The 21,782-nt window shown below is 43.6% G+C and overlaps 1 protein-coding gene across 2 annotated transcripts; it reads left to right on the plus strand.

Moving 5' to 3' along the window:
• The first annotated feature begins 102 nt into the window (after positions 1-102).
• On the plus strand, positions 103-18,201 carry brsk1b (BR serine/threonine kinase 1b). Of its 2 annotated transcripts, none has more exons than XM_072443540.1 (20): positions 103-393; positions 1,201-1,295; positions 2,377-2,462; positions 2,636-2,776; positions 2,842-2,958; positions 5,374-5,407; positions 5,489-5,557; positions 5,637-5,783; positions 7,866-7,897; positions 7,991-8,155; positions 8,418-8,515; positions 8,583-8,730; positions 8,951-9,011; positions 11,364-11,946; positions 13,120-13,168; positions 13,410-13,533; positions 13,615-13,716; positions 14,339-14,447; positions 14,676-14,765; positions 14,839-18,201. In XM_072443540.1, exons 1-20 carry the CDS (start codon positions 306-308, stop codon positions 15,045-15,047), a joined length of 2,547 nt encoding a protein of 848 aa, XP_072299641.1. In that variant the 5' UTR covers positions 103-305; the 3' UTR covers positions 15,048-18,201. The 2 variants fall into 2 exon arrangements, with proteins under 2 accessions (XP_072299641.1, XP_072299642.1); XM_072443541.1 differs by having other exon boundaries at positions 11,688-11,946.
• The last annotated feature ends 3,581 nt before the right edge of the window (positions 18,202-21,782 follow it).

Below are 21,782 nucleotides of genomic sequence, written 5' to 3' on the forward strand. Positions count from 1 at the left end.
CGCCGCTGAGAGGACGCGCCGCAGCAACACCCCGGCCTCTCCTCCGGACGCCTTCCATTCCACGGGATCTGTCGGAGGATGCCACTCTCTGGGTCCGGACTGAGACACACCTCGACTGCATGACGAGCAAGTGCATGGGAGTAGCCTGCAGGGCCCGGCTTCCCATCGCGACCAGCCCCTCCGCACGCCGCCCGGATCGCCTGTGATGTGCGTTACCGGCGCCGCGCACGCAGCACGACTCAGTCCCATAGCTTAGATCTTCTAAATATACCACGGTGACGGACGTAAAAGGCTGGTGGAGAAGGATGAGCAGCAAGGAGCTCTCGGTGGGCCAGTCCACTCAGTATGTGGGGCCCTACCGGCTGGAGAAGACCCTGGGGAAGGGGCAAACAGGTAAGAGCAGATGCAGCTGGGGAGCACAGTGGTGGATTGGTGGATGAACTGTGCTTTTGAAGTGATTTTTGGGGCTTAATTGTGATTGTTCAAACCTCTTTCCCTCCCTCAGAGCAATGTCTCATCTTAGACCGAGTGGAAATCTGTCCAACTGTTTCTTTAGAAAGTTTGTGTTGGTAGTGCTTTGCTGACCTGACAGGCCAGATGGACTGTTACACTGGCTGTGGCACAAATGCTCTACTCGAGTACACAAGTGCAGCAGAAACATGACTGAGAACTGGAGATCTGACATTAATAGCAATCGCCTATTTTAACTGAGGAACACGTTGTCATTAACGTAAGAGTGAATCTGTCTGTCACACTATTGATCCAAAACCGATACCAGTCAGATAGAATCATAAGATTTGGGAGGATCATTTATAAGTAATCAACAGTCATAGCCTATTGTTCAAAAAGGAGGGGATGAAATAAAAGAAAAAGATTATTGTAAGATTGTGAGAAGCAACATTTTTCTGCACCAAAGATCTTTTCTATTACTACTGCACAATGATATCACACTATAAATTATTATAAACTACAAACATGAGCTGACTCATTTCGTTCCCTTTGTACTATTCAAACAAAATGATCCGCTTTGTTTTAATTAAGATTTCAGTTAAATAACTCTGGACTGACAAATCAATACTAAAAGGACAGCGGCCATGGCCTTAAGTCTCCTTTGACCTTTTAAATGTCACAGCAGCATTTGTGTGCTTGCTCCACTAAACTACATTTCCTCTCAGTGATGTGTGTGTGTTTGTGTCCCAGGCCTGGTGAAACTGGGGGTCCACTGCATAACGGGACAGAAGGTCGCCATCAAGATCGTGAACAGAGAAAAGCTCTCAGAATCCGTCCTGATGAAGGTATCGTATCCATCGCTTTAGTGCACTCCCTTAAGCAGAAAATAGCATCGCAAATGGAGAGTGTGTGTCTGTCAGGGAAAGCCACTGGCGTGTTGTAAGTTGTAAATGTGGATTGTGTGGGCAGCGCTTCTGTAAAGCCAACAATAGACGCTTTGGCCGTGCTAATTGAGGGCTCAGATATTAGCGACTAAAGCCAAGCAGGCGCGCTCGAAATCAGATCGCACGGCCTATTTTCAGGGTTTTCCAAATATGTATCTGATTACAAATTGCAAATACCGATTTGGAGTAATTGTATTGCAGTTACTTTGTCATTCGGTGGCGTTCAGAATACATTTACTTTACTGAAATCAAAGAAATACATGGCAGTTGTTTCATTTATTGATGCTCTTATGTGACTTTTTCTTCTCTAATCAGTGATAAACGATGCATAACAAAGAGTGGAACAAACATAAAGCTGTTTTACTCCTTTGGCCGTTTTACACTATAATATACTGCAACTGAAAGTATTCTAAGTATTCACGATACTCTGATTGCACCATGTATCTGACAATGTTACAAAACACTTAAATGTTCAGGATATGTCACTCAATTACAAGTATTCTTCCCAACACTGTCTATTTTGCAAGGCTATGTTTAAGTTATTGATATCCTTTTGTTTTGGTCAATAAGTGAGCGCAGTATCTGTATTTTTCAATCAAATATGAAGTAGCCTAAACATTCCAATACATATTTGAGGAAATGGATCAGATATTATTGAAGTTATGTTTGAAAATCTTCTAATAAAACTAATAACGACGTAACTAATTCAGTTTATCAGGTAATGTCTTTTATTTTAACAAACAAGTCAAGGTATTTTAGGTTATATGGTTTATTATAGGTTTATGAAACACAGGAATCATGGGATAATCTGTGCAATACTTGCTTTAATAATGACTTATCTATCTTCTTATCTGTTACTCACTTTATATCTTCCGCGCCGCCATATTAACAACGTGCCGTTTCTATTCCTCACTGTCCTCTTCCACTATTTAAGAACTCTCCTAATCTCTTCACGCCTCTTCTCTCCCTTCTATTTTTCCAGGTGGAGAGAGAAATAGCTATTCTTAAACTTATAGAACACCCTCACGTCCTCAAGCTGCACGACGTGTATGAGAATAACAAATATCTGTGAGTATCTAATCTCCGCTCTCGTCACTCACGCTTCAATCTCCTTCATCTTTGACACTGGAAATCTGCCAGCGCAAATGCAACCTTGACTCTCAGACAAAAAACATGGCAAGGTTAAGAGACGTTTCAAGGTTAACCATGATTTTGGTGCGTGTTTTTGGTTGATTTCGCAGGTACTTGGTGCTGGAGCATGTCTCAGGGGGAGAGTTGTTCGACTACCTGGTGAAAAAGGGTAGACTGACCCCCAAAGAGGCAAGAAAGTTCTTCAGACAGATCATTTCGGCCCTCGACTTCTGCCACAGTCATTCCATATGGTGAGTGCTTTTGTTTTTAGTCGAAAATATCATCTAAATTAACGATATATTTGATTGTCGTGCAGTCACAGAGACTTGAAGCCAGAGAACCTCCTCCTGGATGAGAAGAACAACATCAGGATAGCAGACTTTGGCATGGCCTCGTTGCAAGTGGGCGACAGTTTGTTAGAAACGAGCTGCGGGTGAGTGACATTCTCAACCTTCACTCGACATAAAGGTGCACTATGTAACCACCTCGTCTCCATGGGGATGTTTCCCTGTAATGCTGGAGGTCTAGAGATGGGTAAGCGATGGCAGTGGCCGACAGAAAAGTCAGATCAGTGGAGAGGTGACTCCGCCCACAGAAATAATGATCATTTTGTGGCAATAAAACCACATTGTATTGGAAAAAATCAAAGCAAAAGCTAAATCATTTTTATGCCAAAGCAATAACACATCCATTACATAGTGCACTTTTAAAATCAAAACTTATGTCTTGTCCCATAGACAATCCTAATACATTGTAGAGTATTAATAATAATGCTCGAGGACACAACGTCAGAACTTGGTCTGAGTGGGAATCAAACCTCTGATCTTCGGGTGGGTGGACGAGTGCGTTAACCACCTTCTTTGTTACCCTTCAGGGGAAACTTCAGACAGTGCACACAAATAGATAAACAGGTCAGGCTATCGTCAGGAGGCTCCGCGCGGTGGGCGGGGCGTTCTCAGCCCAGAGTGGGATAATAAATATAAAATAAATATATATATAACCTTTTACTACAACAGAATACTCCTACACTGACATTCACAGCTTTTAGGACAGACTTGGATTAAATATTGTAATAATAATAATAATAATAACTTTTATTTATATAGCGCTTTTCAGTGACCCAAAGACAATGAACATAATAAAAAGGGGGGGGGTATTTACAGACAGGGGGGGACAACACGTACAGTACACATTAATATATAGATAAAATGAACAAGACAGAAGAAGTAGAGAGAAAATGATGGGGATGTAACAAGGGGTAGAAGAGTAGGCAATGGGGTAGAGGAGGCTAGGGGTAGGGGAGGTCATAGGCTTGGGTGAAGAGGTGTGTTTTTAGGCGGGATTTGAATGTTGTGAGTGAGGGAGAGTGGCGGACAGGTTGGGGGAGGGAGTTCCAGAGTCGGGGTGCTGTTCGGGAGAATGCTCTGTCGCCAAAAGTTTTGAGTCGGGATGTTGGTGCAGTCAGGGTGAGAGAGGAGGAGGATCGGAGAGCTCGGGAGGGGCGGTGGGGGATGAGGAGGTCAGAGAGGTAGGGGGGGGCAAGGTGGTGAAGAGCTTTGAAGGTGAGGAGGAGTATTATAAAGTTTATGCGCTGCTTGATGGGGAGCCAGTGGAGAGAGCGGAGAACGGGAGTGATGTGTTCACGGGACCTGGTGTGGGTGAGGAGGCGGGCAGCGGAGTTTTGGACCATTTGGAGTCTGTGGAGGGAATGGGAGGAGATGCCAGTGAGGAGGGAGTTGCAGTAGTCGAGGCGGGAGGAGATGAAGGCATGGATGAGGGATTCAGCAGCGGGGAGGGTGAGGCAGTGTCGGATTTTGGCGATGCGGCGGAGGTGGAAGTATGAGGTCTTGACGATGTGGCTGACATGGGGAGTGAAGGAGAGGGTGGGGTCCATGATGACACCGAGATTGCGTACCAGGGTAGAGGGGGTGATGGTCGAGGTGTCGATGCTGAGTGAAAAGGGACCAGTTTTATTGAGAGTGGATTTGGTGCCAATGAGGAGGAGCTCTGTTTTGTCACTGTTCAGTTTGAGGAAGTTGAGAGTGAGCCATGATTTTATTGTAGAGATGCAGGTTTCAATGTGGCTGAGGGGAGGGTTTTGGGTGGATTTGGTGGTGAGGTATATCTGGGTGTCGTCAGCGTAGCAGTGAAAGTCCAGGTTGAGTTGGCAGAGGATGTGACCAAGGGGGAAGATGTAGCAGATGAAGAGGAGGGGGCCGAGGACTGAGCCCTGGGGGACCCCCTGCGTTACTGGGGAGAGGGTGGATGAGTGACCGGAGAGGGAAATGAACTCTTGCCTGTTGGTGAGGTAGGATGTGAGCCAGTCAAGTGCAGAGCCCTCAACACCCAGTTAGCGCAGCCTTTGTAGGAGGATGGAATGGTTTATAGTGTCAAAGGCTGCGCTGAGGTCTAGTAGTAACAGGATGTTGAGGGCCCCGGAGTCTGCAGAGGTGAGGAGATCGTTGAGTACTTTGACCAGGGCTGTTTCAGTGCTGTGAAGTGGGCGGAAGCCAGATTGGAGGGGTTCATAGAGGTTGTTTGACTGGAGGTGGGTGTGAAGTTGGGCGGCGACGATGCGTTCCAGCGTTTTTGAGAGGAACGGCAGGTTGGAGATGGGGCGGTAGTTGGAGAGGTTGGCGGAGTCTAGGGTGGGTTTTTTGAGGATGGGGGTGATGGAGGCCAGTTTGTAGATGGAAGGAACATGGCCGAGGGATAAAGACTGGTTGAAGAGGGTGGTGAGATGGGGGATGAGAGCAATTGTAGCTGGCATTGTATAGCTTTTGACCTTATTTCTGTATAAATGTATGTCTTTATTTGCATTTATTTACATTCTTTACTTTTGTCATAGATCTCCACATTATGCCTGTCCAGAAGTCATACGAGTAAGCAGTAAAACATATTCAAATCCAGCATAAAACTCAATTGTGAATCCCAAAAGTTTGACTCATTGTAATTGAATCCAGGGTGAGAAGTATGACGGCCGCCGAGCTGACGTCTGGAGCTGTGGCGTTATCCTTTTTGCTCTTCTTGTGGTGAGAAGATTTGTCCTATTGTCATATTAATCCTTCATAACATGACGATTTCCTTCATTTGCGTCTCTTTTTCGTTCAGGGTGCCTTGCCGTTTGACCACGACAACCTGCGGCAGCTCCTGGAGAAGGTGAAGAGCGGCGTGTTCCACATGCCGCACTTTATACCGCCGGACTGTCAGTCGCTGCTCAAAGGAATGATAGAAGTCAACGCCGACAAGAGGCTCACGGTAAGAGAAGGGAACGTGTGCATTAGAGAGACTTGAAAATGTGCTTTCATCATTTATTAATATTAGTGCGTCGATGGAGGAAGGAGTCGTATAATCCTTGTAAATGGGTGCATTACAATCTCGGCTTTATTGAATTTTTCTTTTCTTTTTTCTACAAACAGGAGACACAATGTTATAGTTAATTCCTGATATTATGTGGCATAAGCTAAAACCTTTTTAAGACATTGTATTAGTATGAATAGTGATATGATTATGTGAAAATAGTCTCACTCACTTCTTTTCCATGCAAATGAAAATATGAATGATTATATATTCAGAAAACATCATGAACATAATCATGTGATAGATTAGAAAACATTGAACATGAAATATATATATACATATATATACCCGCTTGACGTGAAATATTTCTTCATACAATACAGCCTACAATACATAAGACAAAGACAGAATGTTTATTTGAAAAGAGCGGTCCCTATTTTCTGTACATGAAATATGATCGGTTAAAACAATGTACAATATATGGACAAAACGATTTACAAATACTTTTTACAGGCACATTTACAGTCACACGTTAACAAACACTATAATGAACCAATTTCAACAGTCTTCAAACCCGTCTATTTACTAAAGCCAAGAATTAGAACGTTTGTCTTTTAAGTTGTGTCTTTCTTTTAAGATTTAATCATCATTGTTTTACTGTTTTTACTTTCCAAATACAATTCCAAATGCCAAAGGCCATAGTATAGAAGTGAAGAAAGAAGTAACTGCAGTGACCCTAAACCCTGTATAAAGATGTAGAAACTCAGAAAGACTTGTCAAAAAAGAACTTGCAGTGAAAATAAAGATAATGGATTAACCCCCGGCCTCTGCTGCATTGTTCAGGTGGTTGGAAAGTGCTACTACGAGTTCACGTAATGACCCGCTTCCTTCAGAACGTTTCAGGAAACTACCGGAAGCTATTAGACAGATATTGAAAATTAGACCAGTCCGTGGGAGAGTATTTTTATGGCAGTCATTTGGCCCAAACTTGTAATGAAAAGGGTGTCGATGGATTCCGAGGACACACAGAGGCCACTTGTGATTCGCCCGAGTGATAACGTGTGAAATAAAGAGAGTGAGAATGACGAGCTCTGAGCGTGTGAGGATGTGGATTAATGCTAAAATATCTGCAAGTTTTATCTGTGCTTTATTCAATATGATATGAATGTTTTGCTGCAGATGCATTGACATAAGTGTTATCAACTTCTTTAGTGTGTGGTTGTTGGTCCTTGGTGAAAAAGACTATCACTGCGCAGTTTAGACATTATTTATGGATTAAAATGAACTAAACACATAATCTGACACTTGGACACTTTAGTCTGTTTAGTACTAGTTTATCTACTTCACTTTTCTTTTCTTTTTTTCCCAATTTTTGAAAAGTTTAAAACATAAAACGTAGAACGGACATAAAACATGACCAAAGTGCTCAATTAAAAATAAAGTTATAAGTAGACACCAACTAGAAAACAAAGGAAACACAATCATGACACAGATAAATTAAAATAACAATCATATTTAGTCCAGTTTGTCAAGTTTGTCCACTGTGATTATGCTTGAGTTTTTCTTAAAAAATCCTAAACATTGCCTATGTTTGTCACCAAATACGAGATAAACACATTCAAATAGTAATAATTGATTTCATTCAATTCAATTTGATGTATTCACTACATTGTCACTTTGATTTAAAATTCTCTTTTGCTTCTCAGGCCAGTTCAGAGTGCAGAATGAGCTCCTGACTCAATCCAAAAAGACTCTCTATGAAATGTGTCCTCACTTTATGACAGCTCAGGTTCAGTTATGATGATTGTATTGCTGTTTTCTATAGCAGCAGATGTGCTTTTTACAGCCGCTACCTTCAAAATGCTGTAAATTGTGCTCCCAAAAACTACAGCTATCAACCCCAAACTATGTCACATACTCCATTTAATAGTATTTTGCTGCAATTATTCCCTGAGCATGCTCATCTTGCACTATAAGTCTTATGAGAGTTATGATAAGACCTGAATGCTAATGCACACTGCCTACTGTCTTTTTGTGCAGCTTGAAGCAATACAAAAACACGCCTGGTATATGTAAGTACTGTTCAAATCGTTCCTCTTCATGCTGTTACCCCAGTGCCTTCTGAGTATGTGTAAGTATGTACTTTGTGGCGCCCCCTGTTGCAGGAGCGGGCATCACGAGCCGTGCCCGGAGCAGCCCCCTCCCCGGCGCGTGTGCGTGAGGAGGGTGGTCTCTGCCAGCGATCTGGACCCGGACGTCCTGGAGAGCATGTACTCATTAGGCTGCTTCAGAGACCAGCCCAAGCTCAAACAGGACCTTACGAGTGACGAGTGAGTACCCGGGGCCATTAAATATCTATTTGGAACCACACAATGCAATAAGGATCAGTAACTAAAGGGGCAACAACTCAAATCTGTTCTGTTTGTGCTCTAAAAGCGTGGGCTGAACATTGTGGTGTTAGAGCTCTATTAATGGAAGGAAGGGTGTGAAATGTTGGCGTGCAAAGACAAGTTTGTGGGCCTCAGTTCTCTTGGTGGTCCGGGTCACAATCCAGGGACTTTCTTTATAACTTCTGTATCTGTGTTCTTGTAGAGAGAACCAAGAAAAAATGATTTACTACCTCCTACTGGACAGAAAAGAACGTTACCCTACTTACGAGGACGAGGATCTGCCACCCAGGAATGACCTTGGTAACTTCACTTTTTATGACATTGTTTTAGTCCAGTTTCAGGGTCTAAACTGGTACGTTTCTCTCAGACCCACCGAGGAAACGTGTGGACTCGCCCATGTTGACCCGTATCGGCCGCTGTCGCCCCGAGAGGAAGAGTCTGGAGGTGCTCAGTGTGACTGAACAGTCGCCCACTCCCCCTCGAAGGGCTCTGGACACCAACGCACACAGCCAGAGGTCAGCAGTAACGCATCAATACAATACGTCTTCACAATAGACGGCTTTATTGTTGATGAAGTGATATTACTAACTGTTTAAACCATTCTGGTCAATATGCTTCACAAGCACTAACTATTGTTGACTGTGACATTGTTCACTACTACATTTATATTTGTACTTTTACTTAATCAATACTATTCTTGTACATATTCAATTCTGTCTGTATTTTCCTCCACAGATCTCGTTCCGTGAGTGGAGCCTCCACAGGGCTGTCGTCCAGTCCCCTCAGCAGTCCCAGGGTAAGACCTAAACACCTCCTGCCAGGATGACAAAAAGCAATGAACTTGATTATTCAAACCTCCTTTCAACACAGCAGCCTTGATAAACAGAATGCTGGAATAATGTTATGTGGAGCCTCTCTTGCCGCACCAGTTTCTTCTGGAAAATTCTGACCTATTTTAACATTTGAATGACGCAGCAGTGCTGATGCAGTGTGCAGACTGCACTGGCTTCCTGCCCCGATCTTTACATTACATAACTGAGATTGGCATTCAGAACTTCAGGAAAACACAGTTTTTTCATCAGGAAAAAGCTATAAAAGACAACAAAGCCCGGTTCTCCCGATTTGATATAGTGTTGCAGAAATATCGCCGCCTCCTCAGTGGCAGAGCGATCCCATTCAGGCCTTTGAGCCTGTGGGAGCCTGTGGGAGCCTGTGGGAGCCTGTGGGAGCCTGTAGGAGCCTGTGGGAGCCTGTGGGAGCCTGTGGGAGCCTGTGGGGGCCTGTGGGAGCCTGTGGGAGCCTGTGGGAGCTTGTGGGAGCGTGTGGGAGCCTGTGGGAGCCTGTGGGGGCCTGTGGGAGCCTGTGGGAGCCTGTGGGAGCCTGTGGGGGCCTGTGGGAGCCTGTGGGAGCCTGTGGGAGCCACTGGGAGCCTGTGGGAGGCTGTGGGAGGCTGTGGGAGCCTGTGGGAGCTTGTGGGAGCGTGTGGGAGCCTGTGGGAGCCTGTGGGGGCCTGTCGGAGCCTGTGGGAGCCTGTGGGAGCCTGTGGGGCCTGTGGGAGCCTGTGGGAGCCTGTGGGAGCCTGTGGGGGCCTGTGGGAGCCTGTGGGAGGCTGTGGGAGGCTGTGGGAGCCTGTGGGAGCTTGTGGGAGCGTGTGGGAGCCTGTGGGAGCCTGTGGGGGCCTGTGGGAGCCTGTGGGAGCCTGTGGGAGCCTGTGGGGCCTGTGGGAGCCTGTGGGAGCCTGTGGGAGCCTGTGGGGGCCTGTGGGAGCCTGTGGGAGCCTGTGGGAGCCTGTGGGGGCCTGTGGGAGCCTGTGGGAGCCTGTGGGAGCCTGTGGGGCCTGTGGGAGCCTGTGGGAGCCTGTGGGAGCCTGTGGGGGCCTGTGGGAGCCTGTGGGAGCCTGTGGGAGCCTGTGGGAGCCTGTGGGGCCTGTGGGGCCTGTGGGAGCCTGTGGGAGCCTGTGGGAGCCTGTGGGAGCCTGTGGGGCCTGTGGGAGCCTGTGGGAGCCTGTGGGAGCCTGTGGGGGCCTGTGGGAGCCTGTGGGAGCCTGTGGGAGCCTGTGGGAGCCTGCAGGAGCCTGCAGTCTCTGCAACGGCTCTATTTTTGGCAGATAAAGCTCATACAGAGCTTGTAAAAGAGAATACATTTACGACGGGGCACTGGAACATGCTGGAGTTCTAAGTCCCTTTATATGTATCATTTGCAAAATATACAAGGCTTACTTAAATGTGTCTGTGATATTGAGGTGTTTGATGTGAAGTATCCTGATGTATTATAGTGTGAATATTTGTCATATCCTAGATCACACCTCACTTCCTGTGCCTCTCATCCACAGCCATGATCATCATATGTGTTGTCATGAGTCATTCACATTTAGAGCACAGAATGTATTAGCCTCCATTTGGTGGTATTATTGTTGAAGCTTTTTCTAGCCAGACCAGCCATTCTAATCGTTTAGATTTTTGTGTCTACTTTTATAGTTTGTATAGATAGTTAAAGAGGAGCTTTTAATCTCCTAATTGACCCTAATAGTTATTACAAACTTTACCCATTTCAAATACACATGCAGTTTTAAGATTCTCACAAAGATGAGACATAGTTTGTGATCCGAAGTGCAAGGCAAACGTGTTTGAGTATAATATACAATTACACACAACACCAATCATTGTATTTAGAAAAGCAGACAACAGAATGGGACGATGATGGTGATAGTCATTGTGTCAGTGGCAAAGGAATCATGGACGGTCAAAGCTTTCAAACTAATGGGATGATGCCCATGTGATATCTGTCATGTTGACTACATTTAAGCCCTGACAGACGTGTTTAAATGCATGTCTCAGTCTGTCAAATTCTAGTAGAATATATTTATTTTAGTTGGAAAATCTGAATCCGATGAACAGAATTCACAAACGTAGGAACTTGTTTTGGTGATTCAGTTCAACATAAAACAATGAACAATGGTAAAACGACCTAATTAAAATCAAAAGTGCATGCATAAAAAAACAACAACATGTATTTTGTTCCACTTCTAGTAAGCTAAATGGCCCAAAATTGCCCTGGTTATTCAAATGTTTAGTTACTTCACCTGTTTCCATCCGTCACATGACCATTCTTCCATTCTCTTCTCTCCACATTTCTCTGTCCCCATCAGAGTCCAGTCTTCACTTTCAACCAATCAGAAGTCACGTCTGCTTCCACCTCCTCCAAAGAGCCCAAATCATCCAGCGCCACCACTCCCCGGCCCGCCGCTCGACCATCTCCTGACCCCAAAACTCAGACCCTCCCATCCAAGGGCCCCGCAGACCGGCCCCAGCTCCACTCCATGAAGTCCCTCCCCCTGCAGAGCCCCCCATCTCCCTCTCCCTCCCCGCTTCTGTCCCCCACCCCACGCTTCTTCAACTTCCCTTCCCCGTCCGTGTTCAAGTCTAAGAACTCCCCCTCTAACTCCTGTGCCACGCCTTCCCCCGTCTCCCAGGTAACGCCACAGGGCTCTCCTCTGCCTACCCCCCTGGGCACGCCTGTACACCAGCTGCAGCCCAGTACCCCTTCCTCCTCCTCCTCCTCTTCCTCCTCCAGAGCAGACGGAGGGGGTGGGGCCACGTTGACACTGACTCCACCCTCCAGCCCTGGAGGGAGTATGGGTGCCTCAGGCTCCGCCCACTGGAGGACAAGACTCAACTCCTTTAAGAACAATCTGCTGGGGTCACCGCGCTTCCACCGGCGCAAACTGCAAGGTCAGAATTTTGTGTTGGAATGACTTTCTTGAATTAGGAACATTTTGATATTCCTATTAAAGCTTTTTTACTAAGCTATCAAATTAAGATATTAACTGATCATTACATTTTGTTCAATAATTTGCTATGGTCATTGTTTGTGTCATATTTTTTGTCATGTGATCAAAATGGTGTTCCTACTTAACTGATCTTCTAGATTTACACTGAACAAAAATAAAACACGTCAGTTTTTGCACGTTTTTGAGCCCATTTTTCATGACCTGAACTCAAAGATACACATTTTTTTCTATTTGCAAAAAAAACTATTTCTTTCAAATAGTGTTAGACAAATAATAGACAAATCTGTCAAAATCTTTTTTACAGAGCATTTAATATTGATAATCCATCTCAACTCACAGTGTTGCAATTAAGTTTTTGTTCAGTGTAAGTGCAATACAGCTGCAACAAGACAAGATCAAAATGCACTGATAAACTGATTTGATGAAGCTGGATTAGTGTGGGAGAGAGAGAGTCATTGTTTAATCATAATGTATTAAATATATGCTATTATAATCTGTTAAGATTTAAAAACTGCTTGGCTCTCTGATATGTCATGTGTTTCATGACCTTAGCACATTAAATGGCAACTCCACATGAACGCAGACCTTTAGTCTGTGTTTCTATGGCTTATATTATATTTTTTAGAATTCCTATATTTTGTCCTGATTAAGAATGTCATCTCTCTTTCTCCATTGTTCTAATTACTGCTGACTGAGAATACGTTCAGCCAGCTTTGTGGAACAGGCCTTTGGACTTAAAATGTGGGATCCTATTATTAGTGTCAATAAAAGGGAAAAATAAAATCAGAGACTAGACATTTACTATGGAAAGCACTGTATCCGGTGTCTCCTCACATCAATCAGAGGTAATCTGAGCCACAGGATGCTGACAGCAGCTCATCAATTTTGTGCCTGTAATAATCCAATGTTATGCAACTATGCACAGTGTTTCTGATTGTTGCTTTGATAGTGTGCTTCTAGTTTGAGATGCTCTTGTTGTTTTACATATTAACTCTGGCTGTGGTCTGCAGCACTGCTGAGTAATGGCTGAATCTGTGATTATATGTAATAATAATGATAGAATTAAAGTCTGTCCTCCTTCACCTTCTCCTCTTTTTTTCTGTTTTGATAATAGTTCCCACGTCTGAGGACATGTCCAGCCTGACTCCAGAGTCCAGCCCGGAGTAAGTGAACATGTTCATCAGTGTATTCTGGTCCAGGGTCCAGCTTGTCCAGCACATTGACAATACATATTTGACCCATTGTCCCGATATTCCAGCATTAATTCAACAGTTCTAGCGCCTTCTATTTATTGAGATCCTGTTATTCAGATGGGACATGGAATAACAGTAGTTGTAGTAAGCAGTACTTAAGCACAACTTTACAAAATTGGTGTCTAAGAAATATGTCTGTGTTTTCCTATAGATTGGCCAAAAAGTCCTGGTTTGGCAACTTCATCAGTCTGGAGAAAGAAGAGCAGATCTTCGTGTTGATCCAGGACAAGCCCCTGAGCTCCATCAAAGCAGACATCATCCACGCCTTCCTTTCCGTCAGTGCCCCGCCCCTTTTGGTGCAACACTGTTATACACGTCTGACTCTGCTATTGACCTGACCTCTCTGTCTCCCACAGATCCAGTCTCTGAGCCACAGCGTTGTGTCCCAAAACAGTTTCAGAGCCGAGTACAAGACGTCCGGAGGGCCCTCTGTCTTTCAGAAGCCTGTCAAGTTCCAAGTACTTGCTTTAATCTATACTTCTTTTTTCAGGAGAATAAAATTCTATTTTAATTCATGTATTAACAATTACAAAAGTCTGTCGTAACATTATGGAACCCAATGTTATTATTACATTTGTATTTCTTCATTATTGTAAAAACACACGCAAAACAAATGTTGTGAATTTGTAAAGGTTCAGACTTTTTGTATCCCTCTTCTATGAGCCGACCATACACGCCCTCTTGTGGCAAAATTCACATTTTTGAGGCGATACTAGGCAAGGCAGGGCAAGTTTGTAGAGCACAATTCAAAGTGCTTCACACAACAGGAAAAATGCATTAAAATCACAAAGACATGAGAGAAATCACAAAAACGTAATTTCTATTCATCCAATTTAACACTATGACTGACATGAATCATACATTTTGTCCGTGCTTGGTGATCCGCCAGATGGGGAACCAAATCTATTGGACCACACTGGCAGACACTCCAGACACTCTTTCCCATATTTATTTGACAGTGCCAGGATGACAGCGTCTCCGGGACGGGCACATCGCTTTTAGATTGATTCAGACAAGGGTGTTTATTCTGTCAGCATGATCATTGTTGTGAGTCTAATTCTGTGCTAACTTCTCTCTCAGGTGGACATCGCTTACTCAGAGGGAGACCGGGAACGAGAGCGGGAGCGAGCCGAGCGAGAGGGCAGAAGAGAGATCGGAATCTACAGTGTCACCTTCACTTTAATAGCAGGTACAGACGTTCATAAGCTGACCTCATATGAAACATGCTCATATCTGTCGCTATGGTCTGTTCATCTCACTCGCCAAAATAAAGCTGGTTATTATTCTTGCGCAGGATATAAACTGCTTTCAGATTTGTGTTGAACAGAATTGTGTCCCGGTAAATGTGTCCGCTAAGACTATGGTAGGAATATTAAAACCAATTAGCAACATCAGGACTTTTGATTTCTTTTGGCAGGTCCCAGTCGCAGGTTCAAGAGAGTGGTAGAAAGCATCCAGGCTCAGCTCCTCAGCTCTCACGACCAGCCCTCTGTCCAGGCCTTAGTCGGTGAGTTTTCCTCCGCTAAATGCTGCACACTTACACCTACTCTACGCCTTCACGTGTCCCTCTTATCCAGCAGATGAGAAGAACGGGCAGCTCTGCCGCCAGCCCAGCACCCCGTCCAGACAGAATTCCCGGCGCTCAGAAAGCGGATCAGATCGAGGCGAGCGGGAACGTACAGATAGTGGCGGTGGGAGCAGCACCGGGAGCATTTTACAGAGACGTGGGTCGAGTAAAGACAAGACCAGACTCCTATCTTCTACAAACGGGACACAAACCCTCCCCTAAAGAATGCTCTGGAGGACCGTCGTGAGGTTACCCCGTCCTGCCTGTTCTCTTCTTTGCTCCGTCCAGTCCATACGTCCACACTCCTCAGTCCCCCCATCGTAGGTTTCCCCGGATCGATCTTCAGCACTGGTATGGAGAAGGCTGTTGTTTTCACTTGAAGCTGATTAGGTATTAAAATGAATTACCCTTAGCTTGTCATTGTTGAACGTCCCACGCTCCCGAAGCAAGAAAAAGGAGGCAAAATTCAAGCTTACAACCTTGATTTGCCTCTGTAAATGTATCATCTGTCCAAATGGTAATTCGACAAATCACAAATGAAAGGATGTATGCAGGAATTAACACTTGCAGAGTTGATCTTATGACTACAATTAACTTCCATAACTTTATAGTCAAGACTGTTGAAACGGGTGGATGAATAGAGGTGTTAAAACTATTTCACACAGCTAGCTCAAATACAAACCATAACACAATACAATAGGTTATATATTGCCGGTGCACACTTATGACAGACGTGAAGATGTAATAACAACACTATTGACCTTAAGAACAAACTAATGTAAAGCAAACAAGAAATTCACACAAACCTGTGAATAATTTGGTTGTTTAGCTTGTGTCAATATGGCCAACTTTATGAATGTAAACAATGTACCTGTCCTTATTAATACTCTCATGACAGACGTCTGACTGTAGTCGTGGTTGTATCTGTTTGTAGATAACACCCTAAACTACTATAGCCATCTGTGAAATGTTTGCAAAAAAGACAGTCGGTAAAGATAACCATGACTGGATGTGGAGGTCGATGTAATAGAGCCCAACACCAAGGTAAATATTAGTATTATTCACACATGCCCTTTACTTCAGTACATTGGAGACGTGTAATTGTTTCTGATATACACTAATGAAGCTATGACACCATATTGCCTTTAACAGAGAAGAGGAAATCAGTAATTAGATACCTTCAACCCCACTGGATGGAAAGTTTAAAAAAAAAAAAAAAAAAGTCTGAGTAGCTTGCATGAGTAGCCCGAAGCAAGTTCATGTAGACGTGATTTTGTCTTGCTGCAAAGTTTACAGTAATAATTCATTTTAGACTTAACACTAGGATTGAATCTGAATTTTTAACACATTCGTCATCATTGAAATAGCTACTGATACATCGCCAAAGTCACATCATTTAACAGTCTCTAAAAAAACAAAATGAGAAGTGCCCACTGTCATTTGTCACAATTTTGTCTCGTTAGAATTAGACTCCACACACCAAGATTGCAATGTTTACTTTGTTTTTCTGCACTTTGAACCAATGTCTTTTATATTTTTTGCCACGAGCAGAGAAGACGGCGCTAACCATTTGAATGTCAGAAACTTTTTTAAAACAAAGGTGTACATTTTGTTCCATATATTTATTCAGATGTATTTATTTATTTATTTATTTATTACGCGTTATTTTTTTTGTCTGTATGTTGTATAAACTGAAATTCCTGGCTGCCGTGCAAAACCAAAACGACTGAACATGATATGATTTTTGTGTGTGCGACAGTTTCCCTTTATTATTCTTATTCTACTCGACTCCTATAAAAGGCATTTTGAATGTTTTAAGATTCCAAGATTAAACCATCGCACATGCAACGTCAATCTCAAAAGGAATGCAATAATTTTTAAAAATGATGTACACTATATTTTAAACAAAACTTTTACAGCAGCAACACATACAAGTTGGAACAAGCACAACGACATGCTTCAATATCAAGTTACTACTAGAAAAGTGAATGTTTAAAGCGTAGACCTTATTATTCTTAATTTCCCTTTCAGCCTTTTGTTACCACTGTCTAAATATATATTTTACGATGTGTTTTTACTTATAAATTTGAATGCAATGTCAAAAATACTATCTCACCATGTTGACTGTGGCCTGATATGAACTGTTGTATCGGATTGCACTCTGTGGCATATCATACAGTATCCCAACTTTTTTGTTAGTTGGTAATAGTCTCACATTCTTCTTCGCTCACCGCCCTAAACGTGAACACACAGCCACTATTCTTGTCTCCGCTTTAAGTCGGGATTCCACTGAAATTAACTCGCAGTCACTTCTTTGCCTCCACCTGGCGTTACTCTTGCTAATCGCATTTCTGGCCCCTTTCTCGAGGTTACGTGGACATAATATCTGAGTGCTGATCGGAGGTGTTGTGTTACAAATGGGCCCTTTTTTTGTCTCTCAGCAGCAGCAGCACTATAGGTCAAGCTCGACTCCCATCCACAATCAATGAAGGTCATTTTAGGACGAAAGCATGGGAATGGACTACAAAACAATGGACTACAAACGAGGCGATGTGTGATTTACATTAAGACTCAATGGGACCTCGCTAGCTCCATTGAAAGGATTTGCCGCCCCCTGTCCTCCCCACCAGTCCATTGTCCCATTCAAATCCACTTTTTCTACTCGTTTGTAACCCTCCAGCAGCCATTATAGTAACCCTAAACCCTGCACATATCTTACCCATTATGTAATCACTCTCTCCCTTGTTTTATACACAGATGCTGTATACATTTGTATGCCTATGTCTGTCCCCATTGTATGCCATCTGTATCTATGTAGCACTCACTATCCTTTACGACACTGTAGTCACCATAATTCTCATCATTATCTCTTCTCATTGTTATTAATTGATTCAACATTATCTCGCACAGGCCCGGGTCTAGACTTTCTGAGGGTGCATCTGAGTGTCAAAGGGATGCAAAGATGATACTATTCCATTGCGTGTTATTATTTAATGCGTCTAAAATGAGGGTGGAAACACTTTTAAATGAGGTTGCAGTGCACCCTTTGGCACCCCTGTTGACCCGGGCCTGCTCTGACCCATTGACCCTTTTAGCATCATCAGAAACCCTCCCCACTCGTCCCCATCTTGACCCTCACACTCGCCCCCTTTCATAGACAAAAGAGGTTTTTTATTTATTGTCCTGTCCTGAAGTCTAAAAAACTGTGGGAGATATTGGTGTGTGTGTGTGAGGGTGGGTCCACAACAAAGTACACAAAAACTGTTGACAAAAAGTAATGTCTGTACAATAAAAAATGGAAAAGTGCACTATAATGACAATTATTATAATTGCCTGTAAGAAAAAAAACTGACCATTAAACAATAATGGAAATACATATTGTGTCTTGATGTGTCTCATACGCCTGCCGTGCCCATTCATTCAGGGCCAAGCAGGTTTACAGCACGAGCACACGTCGTAGAGTAATTCAAAGTGCTTTACAGAACAAGAAAGATGCATATGAAGCAATTAAGCATTAAAAATAAATTAAAAAGTCCCAAGAGAAGATGCTTGATAATGATAATAACACAAGCGTTACAACCGTGGATGACGCACTGAGTTTTACGCTCAACAAAAAAAGAAGAGGTCTTACTCTGACACACACTAAGCACTGTCATTGACGGTTTGTGCGTTTGTAAAATCTTCAATACATGACTTTAGTCCTCAACAACTATTCAAAACAGGCTTAATCAACCGTTGTAATTATTAACTCATTGATTGCTGCACCGTGTCCCGCCTTTACAGTCAGAGTGGCCGCTCTTCTCGCGCTCGCGGATCTCCGCCGGAGGCTGACTGATCGTGGAAGGCCCGCGCCGCCGCACTGCCGCTTCAGCTCAGGGCGGGGAAGAGCCAGAGCCGCAGCTACAACACAACACACTTATCCCCCTGAAAACGTGTCACTGTGAGCTCTCGGTAAGTTATTTTCATTTTGAGGAGTATTCACGACTCGCCTTTTCGCCCGCGTTCCAGCTGTAGCTTTGTGTACATTTGGCGCGGGGGATGTGCACATTGTGTAGTTGTGAACGGTCCTCTTGTGTCGCACCGAGCCGCGCGGGGACACTCGGAGCCCACATCCGCGCGGTTGCTTTATTATATGTCGATTATCTAGACGTAGTGTTCGATCTGAGCCTCAGACGAACTGTAGTTTTGTCGGTTATTACGCGCGTCCTGAACATAAACCGCCGTGTGCGCTCTCACCGGATGCGCGCACAAGTTAGTTTAGTCCTTTGTGTGCAGAGGAAAAACTTGTTGCGGTTTGTGGAATGGCAATTTGGCAAGTGACAACCAGCCCGACATTCGACTTGTTGCAGTTTTAAATAATTACAGCGTGTTTATTTTCCTCCTTGCTTCTTGTTCTGTGTAAGCCAGGCTTTGTTTTGCATGTGCGTCTTGTTGCGTCTATTGTTCCAGTTCATCCGCCTCAAAATGCGACTGAAAAAAGATGAAAGCGTCTGTGTGTGTGTCTGTGGGACATGACAGCCTGATAAACCTGTCTGTTACCGCCCGATCCTGTCACCACTGACCCTGCCCAGCCCTGACAGAACTGACGGGACAAGAGAACGCGTCTGTGGGCTTGGTACGCGCTGTTCCCTCCGCAGACACTGTCCCGTCTGTGGCAGAGACAGAACAGAGAGGGAGAGACAGGACAGTGCACTTCTGAGCACTGGGCACGAGGGATTATATGACCCACTTGTGTACGTGATGTATGCATGCCTACTGCATAGCTGCCATATCAGTGCCGCCCACTGTAGGCCTTATTTTAAACAGGACAGCCACGTGGTGAGCTCCAGTGCTTCTTATAGTCACAGCACCCACAGATTTACAGAGAAAGAGTGTGTTTTCTTTCTTCTGGAGAGTCACAGCACCCACAAGCACCCACAGATTTACAGAGAGAAAGTGTGGTTTTCATTCATCTGGAGAGTCACAGCACCCACAGAACAGATTTACACAGAGAAAGTGTGGTTTTCATTCATCTGGAGAGTCACAGCACCCACAGGACAGATTTACACAGAGAAAGTGTGTTTTCAGTCATCTGGAGCAAACCTGGGCATTTGTGGCCCCAGGGGCAAGATGTGGCCCTCGGCATGTTTTAATCTGGCCCCTAGAAAGATTTTAGTTTCTAATTTCTAACAGTCTAACATCTGTTTGCACTTGTATCCTTAATGAAGATGGCATTAAATGAATTAAATAATAGATTCAATAGCCTATATCTGACAGAAAAGTGGTATTTTATTTGATTGATTTTATTCATTGATCGTGGGCCGGCCCTCTGCTACTTGCCTGGATTCGAATATGGCCCTCGGAGGAAAATAATTACCCACCCCTGATCTGGAGAGTCACAGATATTGTCAGCTATTGTCCACTTTTCCAGTTTGTTCTTTAATATATGTTCAATTTATAGATTCAGATCTGTAATGTGTAATCTGTCACGATGAATATAGTGACTTAAGGCCTGTCTAACAACTCCTTCCCTTCAGGCTTATTGGTTACATCATCATCATCATATTTGTTTGAGTTATTTCCTGTTGTTCAGATTCCTACCTAAGCAGATGAACAGGTAATGTTCGTGTTGTACCACGACGCCTCCGGCAGAAGTTCTTTTGAGTTCACTGCTGCTCACGCTGAACTGTAGAAGGAATATTTGACTATTTGAACTAGGATCTCTAACCAGGCCCGGGTGTAGACCAAACTGAGCGAGTTTCAAAGGGGTGCAAACATTATACTCATGTCATTAGTTAACTCACCTGGAACGAGGGTGAAAACACTGTTAAATTAGGTTTCAGTGCACCCTTTTGCACCCTTTTGCACCCCTGTAGACCCGGGCTTGTCCCTTATCTAAATATCACACTGAATTGGATCTGACTTAGGTTTAGAGTTAATTGACTTTTACCGTAACTGCTTTTGCCTCATTATTTCAGAGCTCCTATTGTGATCAGGTCAGTCTGACAGTTGGTTGTCATAGTCAAGGAACAACAGCATTCCTCAGGCACATTCAATTACCGAGTAACGGAGACTCAGAACGTCTGTCTCCTGCTGCCATGTCAACTCGCTTTTTTACATGTATACTTAAAAACATGTATACTTAAAAAACACACACGCTACATTTAGTGATGGGAAATACCACCGATACTTGGGATGTCACGATTGTTTTAGTGTAACGATTACTGTGGGAATAAACATTGCGATTTAACGATTATTTATGAAATCAAACTTTCGGAATGATTAATTTGACTTAAACAGCAAGATAAAAAAACACTTTATATATTTTTTGTTTTTTTTTGTTTTTTGCTTTTAAATTCATCACATTTATTTTATTTGAAGTAAAACATAACTTAATTTAATTTGTTTCACTTTTATATAAGTTGTATTTTTTAAAAACACAATTATAATGTTGTAGTCTTTATGACTATATTGTGACCTAAATTATCGATGAACCTAATAATCTTGACCTCTCTATCCGATACCAAGTAATACTATGGCAAATATTGCAATATCGATCTGATAACAAAGTGTTTTGTTGTAAAAGGCATTGAAACTCCATGATTATGGTTGTCACTCTTTTCTAAAGCTGCTGGAACTGATATGAAAAGTAAATATATGTATTAAACAAAATGTATTACAAAATAGCTATTTATGGTGGTGGTTGGCCTCATCAGCAACGACGATGAGACGGCGTATAAAGAAGAGGTTCAGCATCTGGCAGTGTGGTGCGCCGCCAACAACCTGGCTCTCAATACCAAGAAGACCAAAGAGCTCATCGTGGACTTCAGGAAGAAGAGTGGCACACACACCCCCATCCTTATCGACGGGACGGAGGTCGAGCGTGTCACCAGCTTCAAGTTCCTGGGTGTCCACATCTCCGAGGATCTCTCTTGGTCTCTCAACACCTCAACCCTGGTCAAGAAGGCACACCAGCGT

The sequence above is a fragment of the Eucyclogobius newberryi genome, unplaced genomic scaffold (assembly GCF_026437365.1).
Source record: "Eucyclogobius newberryi isolate DKJ021-1_F unplaced genomic scaffold, fEucNew1.0.hap1 SCAF_13, whole genome shotgun sequence".
NCBI classification, from domain to species: domain Eukaryota; kingdom Metazoa; phylum Chordata; class Actinopteri; order Gobiiformes; family Gobiidae; genus Eucyclogobius; species Eucyclogobius newberryi.

What these genes read in the sequence shown, in the direction of transcription:
- brsk1b (XM_072443540.1), top strand. Translation starts at nt 306, where the DNA reads ATGAGCAGCAAGGAGCTCTCGGTGGGCCAGTCCACTCAGTATGTGGGG. An exon ending in TATGAGAATAACAAATATCT is followed by an intron (nt 2,463 to 2,635) that starts GTGAGTATCTAA and finishes TTGATTTCGCAG; the next exon opens with GTACTTGGTGCTGGAGCATG. An exon ending in GTCCCCTCAGCAGTCCCAGG is followed by an intron (nt 9,012 to 11,363) that starts GTAAGACCTAAA and finishes TGTCCCCATCAG; the next exon opens with AGTCCAGTCTTCACTTTCAA.